We start from the raw sequence: 12,331 nt of genomic DNA on the forward strand, positions 1-12,331 counted from the left end.
TTCCAAATGTGACAAAAGTTATAATAGTAGGCCTTCTGTGTGTAGGAGTGGGGTTTGAAGAAATTGCTGTCCAGAAATTCTACTTCCACACACTTTAAATTGCTAATGATGTGTGTATTGAAGAGGAGCTATACCCCCAGGATTTCCAGTTATGTCCAGTGCTTGATTACCCCCCAGGAGCTCCTGTTGGGTAGTGGGGTTTCTTGTCCACAAAGTAACCAGTGACCCCTTGCTTTTCCAGTGAGCAGGAGCTGCCAACCCGCACCGCCTTGGAGGAGAAGGTGAGAGCTGCCAGCTCAGTCATCATGGATGTGGCATCCTTATCACACCATCTGGGGAGGGAATGTTTTTTGAGGAAACGAGTGTGCAAGTGAGAGCGAAGCAGGCGGCCAGCACCCACTGGTCACTGCTGCTTGCCCGGAGGTGGGAACTCTGCACGATGCCCAGCTGTTGGAGCTTTTATTTTCCTGGGTCAGGCATCTCTTCCTCCACGCTGCACTGAAAAAGCACCTTTTCAAGCAATTTTGGGCTTTTCCCTCTGCTTTACCACAGTGCTCAGCAACTGTGGCTTGAAAAGGGGACTGCATGTGCAGGGGAAAGAGGTCATCTCCATCCTCATCTCCCCTGAGATGAAAGCATGTCCTCTGTTAGGATCCTACTAACAAGGACTCAGCAGCATCATGTTTCTACCAGTCTGATACAGTGATACAGTTTGAGGCTAGCTGAACCTGCAAGTATTTTTATTGTCAAGGAATAGTCCTCTTGGAAATGCTTTCTCTATGTTAAGCCTGTGTGTCTTGTCATTTTTACCAATGCTGCTTTTAATTACCATGGGTCGAAATTATCAGTTTCTGCAAGCAGCAGTGGATTATTCCCATCTCTAATGTGAAGTCTTGCATAGAAGTTTAAATCTAAGAGAACAAAGTTTTGTGTTTTCAGGAGTTATCTTCTGGGGCTTTTTTTTCTTAAATTTGTCTTCTCTTCCCTCCACCAGCAAAAACAGCAGGAAATTGAACGTGTGGACAAGTGGCTTAAGATGCTGAAGAAATGGGGCAAATACAGAAACAGTGATAAGGTAAGGAGGAAAAGAAAGAGCATGTGTCTGGAAGGGCGGGTCTGATGCATCCTTATGATGAGTCAGGCTTTCAAAAAGTTGATAGAGAAACCAGAGATCACTGGAACGGTGCCTAATTCTACTCATTAGTCTTTAATATTTTAAACCTTTCCTTGAAATTGCTGGGTTACCAGTTGAGGGAAAAGTCCTGTTTAAAACCTTACATGGTTTTAAAAAGGGTTTCCTAAACGCTGCTGATGGGTTTGCACTTCTGCTTCCCTGTGCAAACACGAGCACAGCAGAGATATTTGTGTGCCCAGCTGGGTCCTTGCCCAGTGAGAGCAGAGGGCAGTGCACGCCACAGGTTGCTTCTGTGTCTCCACCTCCTGGGAATGATGTGGGAGATGTGACTGATACAGTCCAATTGATGTTCCTTGTAATTCTCCTTGGAGGAAGAATTATTTGTGTAGAGCATCACCTGGATTTCATATTTTGCTCCTAGCTGTGCCTGTGAAAAGCCACTTAAGTGTTAGATTTGTGTCCACCTGTGTGTGAAAATCAAGGATGGAGATAGCCTTCATGTTTAGCAGGAGGAGTGAGGTGTTTGTCTAGATTGCTTTAGCTCCCACTGAGAGTCCTTGGGAGAAATTTGGGCTTGGTTAATAGGGTTACACAGAGAGAAATGTCTCAGATGAGAATATTTGCGTAGCTGTAGGGATAATGTCGAGCAGAGCATCCTCCTTGCCCAGCCATCAGGAGGGATGTCTGGTTCACCCAGCTGTAGTCTCATCCTTTTTTAAAAAAAAAAAAAACAAAACAAAACCAAAATCATCTTCATTAGAGCAGGGATGGGGTGTAGATGGGCTTGGGACTTTTAAGTCTTTTTGTTTACTTCAGGGTGGTTCTAATTATTTGGTTCATTGGTGCTGCTCCACAGGCAAAATTAGAGGCTCTCCTATGGCTTGTTTTTTTCCTGATTAGAAGTTAGCACTAATTGTTTAGTTTAGTGGCCTTGTGGGTAAACCACTGAATTCCAGCAGAGTGCAGGGAATTCCTTTGGGTCCTGGAGGATGTTGGGGGCGAGTAATAATGCACACCTTGGCTTCCCTGGGTCAGCCAGTGGGGACAGGCAGAATCTGGCATGAGGGGTGTAGAGCAGTAGTGATCCCCATCTATCTTGGATTTACTTTAATAATTAGTGGGTGTGTTAAGCACACTGTGGCTGACGTCACTCAGGTCTGCTGGATGGCGAAGGCTTGGAGCGGCAAGTGGGGTTTGAGGGTCTTTGGGTCGGAAAATCACAGAGCTCTTGTAGTAGAATAAAGGATGTTATTTATAACAGCTTGTAAATGGTCGATGACTCTTGGGCACAGAGATGGCATTGTCTTCATGCTGGGAGACTGGAAATGGCTGTCCCCTCTCCCAGCAGACAGAGAAGCAGTACTTGGCCCCAAGCAGGGAAAGGAGCAGTCTGGTGACCCAAGAGTAGAAAGGAGCTTTGGTTTCAGTCCTGTCCAGGCTAACACCCTGCTGCCTTGTGCCAAGACAAGTGCAAGCAGGGAGGTCTGTAGCAGCCACACAGACCCTGAGAGGCACAAAAAAAGTGCTTTTAAAAAAATAGTAAAATTAGGTTGTACCCTTCACCTAGATGAGCAACCCCATGCTCTCATGTCAGGAGCATGGAAGCTGCTCAGATATTCCTGCTACAGTGGCTGGATGCAGTTCAGCTGTGGTATTTCAAGGACCTTATGCTGGGATCACAGTCATGCCCTTGAGATGGCTACGTTTTCTTTTCTAAGTAAAGTAAATCTGACAAGCCCTTGATCTGATTTTTCTAAAGCAGAGTGGGTTGGTTTTGTTCCCTCTCTGAGCACTCAGGCTGACACATCTGCCTTACACGTTTTCTTCAGGTTTGTCTTTGCCACTTTGCTGACATGATAGAAACCAGAGTGTCACAAGACAGCAGCTCCGTGTTATTTTAACAATGACTAGGATGTCGTCTTTGAAAAATTCCTCTTACTGAAGACAGGAATCTTCCCTTTGATGTTCATTTTGATACACTGTGCTTTATTAGAAGGAAAAAAATCTTGTTGCAGGAACGACAAGCAGTTTCACGGAGAAATTGCCCTGACTTTGACTGCATGAATGATGTAGAAACCTGTCTTATTTTCCAGGCTAGGACTTTCTGGACTTCAGGGCAAACCTTTTGAGTTCCAGTTCATATGCTGGAGCTGGCAGACATCTGATCATATTGAGTGCTTGATGAAGAGGGACTTACCAAGCAGGCCACTGTGTTTTGCAGCATCTTTGTACCCAGTCAGGGCTTAGGTTGTTGTCTCAGTCTCTGTGTTGTGAAACGTCCGCAGGAGAAGGGAAGTTTTGTACCCATCCAGGGTGTTAACTCCAAAGCAGCTACCCATCAGTGGGCAAGAAAACAGACCCCTGGCATGAGCCATTGCTTCCTGTTCCCTTACCTGCAGCCAGTGTGCATCCCTGTGTGCTGCTGGTTGCAGTCTGGGTCTTGTGGCTGTCACAGATTATAGGAAATCAGGGTGAAAAAAAGAGGAGGACCTTTACAGTTCCTAGCCCAGAATGGCCTGACTATGCCTAAAATAATTTCTGGCATAACCTGTTTCAGGATGAGAAACAAATAGGATTATCTTAATTAAAGTGATGTCCTGAGGCTCCCTGTGCTCATTATCACTTCAGATTTGTCTCCATGTCTCTTCTCGACACATTTTGTAGCGACATGATTTAATTTCAGTAGCAACATCAGCAAAAAGTGACACCAGCACAATTCCTCACATGGGTGGGGTTAGAATGATGCAATAGTGCTTTTTTCTGGCTGCACTTCCACAAGGGAAAGGGCACAAAAATAAAGGAGTCCATGAAAGGACCACACTGTTTTGCAGAGTTAAGCTATGTCAAACTTGCAAAGAAGTGCTAAATTGTGTTACTCTGGGTTCAGCACAGAGAGGGTCGGGTGGTCTTGGTCTTCTTCACTTCTGGTTTGAACCCAGGTTTAAATCTCAACCTGATTCTGCTTGGGAAGATTAGGAAGTAGCTGGTGCATGTAAAAATATAACAGTTCAGGCAGCACAGTTTTGCAGAGAAAAAAGGCTCTGCTGTGTGTGCTCCAACAGTGGGATAATTTATTCGTCGTAGCCCTGAAATAGATGGATTTCAGCCAGAAGTATCGGTCGTAGGGAGAGGATATGACATCTGCATCATTTGCAAGCTGTGTCTTATTGCTGTCCATGTGGGATGGGACCATTAAAAAGGGATGTCTTTGGTCAGAGATGTCTGGTTTTTAGGCAAAGCCTGCCTTTGTGCATGGGGGTAGCCTGGTCTCTGCTAAGGTCACGGGAGTGCAGGGCACTTAATCCAGTGCATGCCAGCAAAGCAGTTTAGGATGAATTGGGGATCTGTATGGACTGACACAGACCTCTAGGAGCAAATAGTCTGCTAATGCCAGGGAGGGCCAGCAGATGTTTGTCATGTCAGGGTTGGTTGAAGTCAGGTCTCCTGCGTGCAAATGCTATGGGAAAGAAAGGGGGTTGCATCTGGGAGCTGCAGGGTGGCTTCGCCTGCCTTTTTTTTTTTTCCATTTTGGAAGAGCAGGTTGCATTTTTCTCTCCTCCAAAGGTAGCCCAGGCAGTAAAGGTAAATGCCTACCCACAGCCCATCAGCTCGAGGATTTAAATTTGCCCCTGCTTTGCTGCTGGAGCCCCTGCAGACCTGGTGGCACCTCATCTGGCATAGCTGCATAGGCTCCAGCTGCAGGCACAGCAGCTGAGTTGGGAGTAGTCATTATCTGTATGGAAAAAAAGCCATGTGCAGTGACGTCCCATCTGCCAAGTGTCTTGCACAGCCACATCATCAGTCAGTCGTCTTTGTGCAGTCAGCTGGCTTTGTGGTACAAAAAAGAAATCCTCTTCTCTGGGATGATGGTTGTCATGGTGGTGGTGAAAATCTTCATTGCTCATTTCCCCTGGTGCGTCATTGGTAGAGGATGTGAAGAAGTCTTTCCTCTTCAGAAGAATCACTCTTTGAGCCCTAAAGGAATTTAGGAAGGGGGGCTTCCCCACACTTCAGGGTGTTGGAGATGTATGTGGGTATAGAAAGAGGCTTGAAAGGGATATCACCACACATACCCGAGATTTGGGCATTGCTCCTGCAGTCTCTTCCTGGTGAGGCATGCACAAGGCTGAGAAGCTAACAGTGACAGACTGCAAAGTGTGAAAGTGAACTGCAATGTGTATATTCTGCTTTAAAAACCAACCCACATCTCCCAACCCCTTTTTAACTGCAGTGTCTTAACTACTGCAAAAACATATTCTGTCTTTAAAGGCAGTAACTCCACTCTTCTAGTTAAAGACCTGGAGTACTTGGTTGGGTACTTCTCAGAGGAGATTTCTGATGCAGGAAGATGGAGCTCAGGTCCATACTTCTATAGTCTTCCCCATCCCAATTACCAGAAAGAAAATACATGTGGAAGGGAGAGATAAGGATGGGGTGGTGATGGCCTCTGTGCCACAACCTTTGTATGCTAAACCCTAGAGAGGGAAGATGATCCTATGATAAAATCTGGAGCAGGTTTTAAACACTGTGGGTTCAGTCCTTGGCTGACATGGCTTTTCTGAACAGTGTCTTGAACTATTGCTTTGACCACCAGCAGCCCCATTTGTGGAGCAGGACGATGTCCATTCTTCCTGCCCTGCGTTGGTCAGTCAGTCTGCATAGCATGTGATCTAGTTGCTCCCTTCCCATCTATAAGGGCTGAGCAGTCCATAAGAGATCAAAGATTGTGACCTTAGAGTTGGTTTTGATTCTCACATGAAACAGGAATTGTCATCACCTGATGCCTTACCTCTGTCACTTCATCCCAGCGTAAATGCTGCTTGTAATAGTAACTTCCCTGTTTTCCTTTAAGTTTCACAGTGCACAAAAGTTGCTCATTTTTCCTCTGCGTGACTCACAGCTCCAAGGTTTTATCACTTTCATGTCTGGAGGCGGTGGGAGGAGGAAAGCCCTTGAATAAATAACATGAAGGCATTTCAGTTCAGTGTCATCTCAGCATGTTTTGTAACTTTCCTGTTCCTTCCACACTTGTGCAAAGAAAATCATTAGAGACATTTACTATATGCCACTGAGGGTTGCACTCATTAAAGTACAGCAATTCCAGCTCTGGGAATTCAAAACAAAATTATTTTCTTCCCACAGAGCTAAGCATCACCTACCCTGGCAGCTGTCAGTCAGTCTCTCCTAATCCATTGGAAATAAATAATTTTTTCTGAATCGGTGTTTTTATCAGAATTGGTTCATACTCCAGTTTCTTGATCCCACCTCTGCTTTTGCTTCAGGAAGGCATGAGTGCTTGCAGGAGCCAGGCTTTCATGGGTGCCTTACCATTACTACTTTGGGGATCTGGTTCACCTTTGTGTCTCTTGATGCGTTGCACTTCTTTCATCCTTCATTTCCTCTCAGGAGTTGGGTCTTTCACCTGTGGGGATGAAGCTGTCCTGCATGGTGTGAAGGTTTGCTGTCCTCAGAAGCACCTCCCCACGTGAGCTTGGACGAGCAGAACCAACTCCCCTGGATGTGCAGATGGTGAATTAGTGATGTCCCTCTTAAAATGCGGAATACTGTTGAGCAGGATGATGGCCTTCTAAGGGTGTGTCTCACTATTGAGGTTGCCTTTTAGGGGGCAGCTCTTGATGTAGACAGAGGGGAGGGCACGATCTGGTAAAGGATTTCTGTAGGATTTGGTCCTGCCTGTATATTGGACCTTCAAAGCTGGTGCTAAGCAGCATTTGGGCAAAGCAAGCATTTGGGAAGTACAGAGAATGGGGTTTTGAATGTTGAATGTGAATTACACTTACAGGATCATGATACATTACACTGACACTTCCTGTGTCAGCAGAAATACTGAAATATTTATCATAACGGGGTGGAAAAGCATTCTCACACACATCTAGTTCTCCTAGTACTACATGGTGATCTTGACATTTGCTACAGAGCTGGTTTATATACTATTTTGGTTGGGATAGTGGTGTTAATTCTTTGCTCTCACCTAGCCTGTCTGCTTGAACTCCACCTCCTGTCTTGCCTCATCTTGTCCTGACTCTTCAGCCCATTGCTGGGTTTTGCCCTGGGTAGGCACAGTGCTGCTGTGCAGACAGGAACAAAATGAGGGGCGTGGGTCTGTGCTACAGAGGCTGCAAGCCAGCGTAGTGCTGTGGTTATGGTCCTTATATCTTTGTGAAAAGTTGGCTTTAAAAAGTGAAGTTGGAAATAAAAAAGGCAATGGTGTGAGGTGGGTCAAAAAGGAAAGGTAGCAAGAGCAGATGTTCACCTTGGTGTAAGAGATGCAAAGACAGTGCAGCAGGCCCACGTCCAGAAAACCTTCTACTAGGATCTCAATGTTTCCCTGTCAATTGCAGGCCTTCTCTTGCATCAGCCTGGATTGCATGAAGCAGAACAACCTTTGGAAAAAAAAAGAGGGATTTTGAAGATGGGCAGGTGCATTTTGTACCAGGCAGTGACAGTAGCTCAAGCTGATTGCCTGGTTGGGTGCTGCTCTGCTCAGCCTTGAGCTCATTCCCATGACTGAAAATCCAGCACCTCTGTCCCCTCCCAAGGGATTGTCTGGTTCTGAGGGAGCACCATGTCACAATATAAATACCCTCCACGGCTGGAGGTTGGGCATGTGCTGCAGGTCCTCAGGAGCCTGGAGGAGTGCTGCAGTTGGTTTTGTGCTGCAGCTGCAAGGCGTTTCACGGGTGGGATAAATGAAAGAGTGGAAAATACTCCAAAATGGAGCTTTTTTTCTTTTTTACAAAGCATTTTCTTTTAATGGAAGAAGTCAGCAATGGAACAAAAGCTTTTTTTTTCTTTCCATTTTACATTGAAATTTAATGGTCTCTTTAGAGAGAAAGGGCTTTATGGCAAGAAGGAAAGAAGCATCTGTGAGATGAAGTGAACATGTGCATGTTTGTCCCCAATCCCCCTCTTTGCCTGGTGAGTGCCCTGCATGTTCAGGGGAGAGCCCTTGGTGTAGCCTGCAATCTGCTTTGCCATTTGTCAAGCTGTGAAGCTGCTGTGGACACATCTTTGTGGCTCTCATGGTGAGGGCTCTCCTCTCCAAGGAAAAATGTGGTTTTCTGTCAGTCCCCAAGCATCTAGATGAGAACAGCTATGCCAGGTCAGATCAAAGGCTTCAGAACCAAGGATGGTCTTTGAAGATGAGTCCAAGGGCAAGCATGCCTGCAGGGCTATGATCCTATTGGCATCATGGAGACATGGTGGGGTGGCTTCTGTAACTGGAGCGGAACATTGGAATGGAAGGATGCAGGCTCTTTAGGAAGGAGAGGCAGGGGAGATGAGGAGTGGGTGTCACACTGTGTCAGTGAGGAGTGCATGGAGCTCTGCTTGGAAATGGACAAGGAGCAGAGAGCTTGTGGGTCAGGATTAAAGGGAGGACAGGGACAAAGTGTTGTTTTAGTGGGAGTTAGCTACAGGCCACCCAACCAGGAAGACTGAGCACATGAGGCCCTGGAGACAGGAGCAGCCTCATGTTCGTGAGCTCTGGTCCCCATGGGGGGCGTCAGCCACCCCAATATCTGCTGGAGGGACAGCACAGCAGGGCATAAGCAATATGGGAGGAATGCATTGATGATAGCTTCCTTCTCCAAGTGACAGAGGAGCCAACGAGGAGAAGATGCTATGCTGGACCTTGTTCTCACCAACAGGGAGGGGCTGGTGGAGAATGTGAAGCTCAAGGGCAGCCTTGGCTGCAGCGGCCATGAAATGCTGGAGTTCAAGATCCTTAGGGCAGCAAGGAGGATGCACAGGCTCACTACCTTGGATTTCAGGAGAACAGACTTTGTCTTCTTCAAGGATCTGCTTGGTAGAGTACCATGGGATAAAGCCCTGGAGGGAAGAGGCGTCCCAGGAAGCTGGCTGATATTCAGGGGTTGCCTCCCCCAAGCTCAGGAGCAATGCTTCCTAACTGTCCACTGAAGACAGGTTGAGATAGCTAGGTTGTGCAGCCTGAAGAAGAGAAGGCTCCAGGGAGAACTCTTAGTGGCCTTCCAGTACTTAAAAGGGGCTTATAAAAAAAGAGGGAGAGCTACTTTTTACATGGGAAGATAGTGATAGGACAAGAGGGAACAGTTTTAAACTAAAAGAGGGCAGGTTTAGATTAGATGTTAGGAAGAAATTCTTTACTGTGAGAGTGGTGAGGCACTGGCACAGATTGCCTAGAGAAGCTGTGGCTGCCCCACCTCTGGAACTGTTCAAAGCCAGGTTGGATGGGGCTATGAGCGACCCGGTGTAGTGGAAGGTGTCCCTGCCCATAGCAGGAAACAGATGTTGGAAATAGATGATCTGTAAGGTCCCTTCCAACCCGAACTGTTCTAAGGTACCGTGATTCTATGATTTTGACTGAGTAGTTGTCTTCAGTGGATGTAGGTAGTCAGCTCATCCATCAGATGCGCCAGTGCAGGCAGGTGAAGTGACCGGCTGGGGTGTCTGCTCAGATGGTTGCTGATCTGCCCCAGCAAACCATGGAGAAAATCTGTTCTGCCACCAGCAGACCAGCTAACCTTGCACACATTTCCTTCCCCACAGATGTGCCGGCGAGTGTACAAAGGGATCCCACTCCAAGTGAGAGGCCAGGTCTGGTCACTTCTGCTGGATGTCGAGAAGATGAAGAAGGAGAACGAAGGAAAATATGAGGTATGAGCTCTTCCTGGCAAAGACAACAAGAGCAAGGTGATGAGGAGGCTACATTGGTTGGGGAGACTGGTTAGGTGGGGCTTCATCAGTCAGGGCAAGTTGGACCCGTGGTGCATGCAGGTGTCTCCATCTCCACTGGCATGGGCAGGAGAGAAATGGGAGTTCTTGTGGGGATACTTTAATGGGCAGGAGGATTGCACGGCCCTTGCGTGCTCCCTCACAGGGTAGCAGCGTGGTGAGTGCCCTAGGATGTGTGCTGGTGGTGAGGCTTCATCCTGTCTGTGAACTTCTGCGACCTCTGAGAAGGAAAGGCGTTTTATACCCTTTGTGTTTTCAGTGGGGACTGAAAACGCAAGTGGTATAAACTGTTTATCGGTGGGAGTACATTAAGCTGGGGTCTTTTAGCATGTTAGCTGGCTGCTTTCTGTAATATGCTGCTTCCATCTGTTGTGCTGGGAGTTGCAAGCAAAGTTGCTGTCAGTTTTATTGCATCTTTAGGGAGAGATGCAGGAAAAAGTGAGGGAAGGCTTAGCAAAGGTACCGCTCCCAATTCCCTGAGCTCTCTCGGGTGATGCAGAGTAGTCACGAGTACCCTGGAACAGGTAGGTGCTGGATGGGGGTATCCCAAACCTCTGTGTGTGCTTGAAAGTTTGAAATCCCCAGGTGCAGCAAGGTGAGAAGCCCTAAACCAGCCAGCAATTGGTTGTTAGTGAAGAAACCAAAATAAGGGTGGGGTGAAGGCAGATCTTGCAAGTTGGTTTAATTCTGAGGACAGGGTCCTGGCTTACCACTTAGATGTGCAGCCAAAAGTTAACTGACAGCGTTGGAAGAGCTTGGATTGAAGGGGATTCTTTTATCTTCCATCTTCAATTCTTTATAAGTGTTGTGAACGTTTCTATTAAAATCAAAAATTACTTTTCTGTTGAAAATCACTTCTTTTCTCTGCAAGTAGGAGAAAAGCCTGCCTTGCATTGCTTCCTACCAGAGCACTGCATGCTTCAGGCTTGGATTCCATGTCATTAAATAAGCAGTTTCTGTAGCATGCATTGAACAGGAACCCAAGTGACAGGGCTTGTTGTATTTGTTATTTTTTATTTCAGGTGTTTTGGCTCCTTTCCATAGGCAGTATGGTAGCCTTTGGTTGATAATTAACTTATTTTCCAAACCTGTGTTATGATTTAGCTTGCATCATGTACCAGGGCGAGGTGTTGTGGAGACAATTATTTTTCAGAGGCAGGAGGTTGAGTGCTACTTCCAGCAGGTATTTCTAAAAATCCCTGCCTATTAAGCGGGATGATGATAACGCTCATTATAGTCAGTCAGGCATAGATGTTACTGGTGAGGTGCCGCTGGGCTGGGGGCACAGGCAGGGGCTTGGGGAAGGCGGGCTGGGCTCACTGCAGTCAGCAGAGATAAGGAAGATCTCCCAGAACACAGATTAAAATTGTGCTCCCTCCCTCAAAGCTGTGCTACACAGGCAGGGAAGCAATCCAAGCAAATGAAAGTCGAAAGGAGTTTATCTGTGCTCCAGAGGGGTCTGCGATAAACAGGAGCTTCAGGGCTAATAAGCTTTGCTGGATGCAAACCCTCTACAAGCTCATCTTAATCTGCCTCTTCTTTGGTGCCACCTGCTGCCAGTAATTAGCTCTCTCCTAATTTCCTCCAGGAGAGGCTCAGTGCAGATCCTGGATGAGGGGTTTTGCTTTCAAGAAGGGACTAAGCCTCAGCCTCAGACTTGTGTCATGTAGGAGCTGGTCCCAAGGCCACCCCATTTCTCCCTGGGGCGTGAACTGTAGCACAAAAGCCCAGAGGCTACCATGGGACACACCATGCTTAGTTTTGAGGTGGGTGTGATGCTCTGCTCCTCTGGGGTTTGTTAGCCACAAGTGGAGGGCTTGAGGGGAGCTGAGAAGGCAGCAGGAGAAACATCTTGGCCATGGGGCAGAGCAGAGGCATCCTGGCTTTTACCCACTGCTTTGTACAAGGTCTCTGGGACAGGACCTTCAGCTTCCCAGCCTCTGTTCTGCCACCAGCTTGCAGGGCTCACAGTGCTAATGAGCTCAGTAGAGCAACTGCAGAGCAACTGTGGAACCCACAGTTTACTTAAACAGGAAAAAAAGGAGAATAACCCAACCTGGGTTTTCTTTTTTAACATCTGCACAATTACTAAAGTCTTCTGAGTGCATGGAGACAAAGTGCTGTGCAACCTACCTACTATTCAGGTGCAGTACTTCAAAACAAACTGAAGTAGGGTTATTTACAGTCTTTGAGAGATTGCCATGTTATTCTGGCAGGGAAAACAAAGAGGGACTTTAGCGGGGAAATTTGAACTGAACTGACCCAGTGGATATGAATAATCCTCTTCTCTCAGGTAGTCTGTTTGCTTTATAGAGGACAAGGATCCATAAGATGCAGAGAGCACGGTTTTTACAGCAGGGAAATTATGTTCTTCATCAGACCTTCACTCTGTGGCTGCTTTTATCCTCCCTTGTCTTGTGCAGGCAAAAATTCAAAATAGCCCTTATACTGTTGCTCCTC

At 46.8% G+C, this 12,331-nt stretch overlaps 1 protein-coding gene across 5 annotated transcripts in view; it reads left to right on the forward strand.

The window, feature by feature from the left end:
- LOC113946677 (USP6 N-terminal-like protein) overlaps positions 1-12,331 on the forward strand; it is a 77,708-nt gene that overhangs the window by 51,368 nt on the left and 14,009 nt on the right. For all 5 annotated transcript variants that reach the window (XM_027642308.1, XM_027642310.1, XM_027642307.1 and 2 more), the window contains 3 exons: positions 242-281; positions 995-1,075; positions 9,686-9,793. In XM_027642308.1, coding sequence (XP_027498109.1) covers positions 242-281; positions 995-1,075; positions 9,686-9,793 — 229 coding nt within the window. The remainder of the gene's footprint in view (positions 1-241; positions 282-994; positions 1,076-9,685; positions 9,794-12,331) is intronic.

Source organism: Corapipo altera, unplaced genomic scaffold (genome assembly GCF_003945725.1).
Source record: "Corapipo altera isolate COAL_440 unplaced genomic scaffold, ASM394572v1 23b, whole genome shotgun sequence".
Classification (NCBI taxonomy): Eukaryota; Metazoa; Chordata; class Aves; order Passeriformes; family Pipridae; genus Corapipo; species Corapipo altera.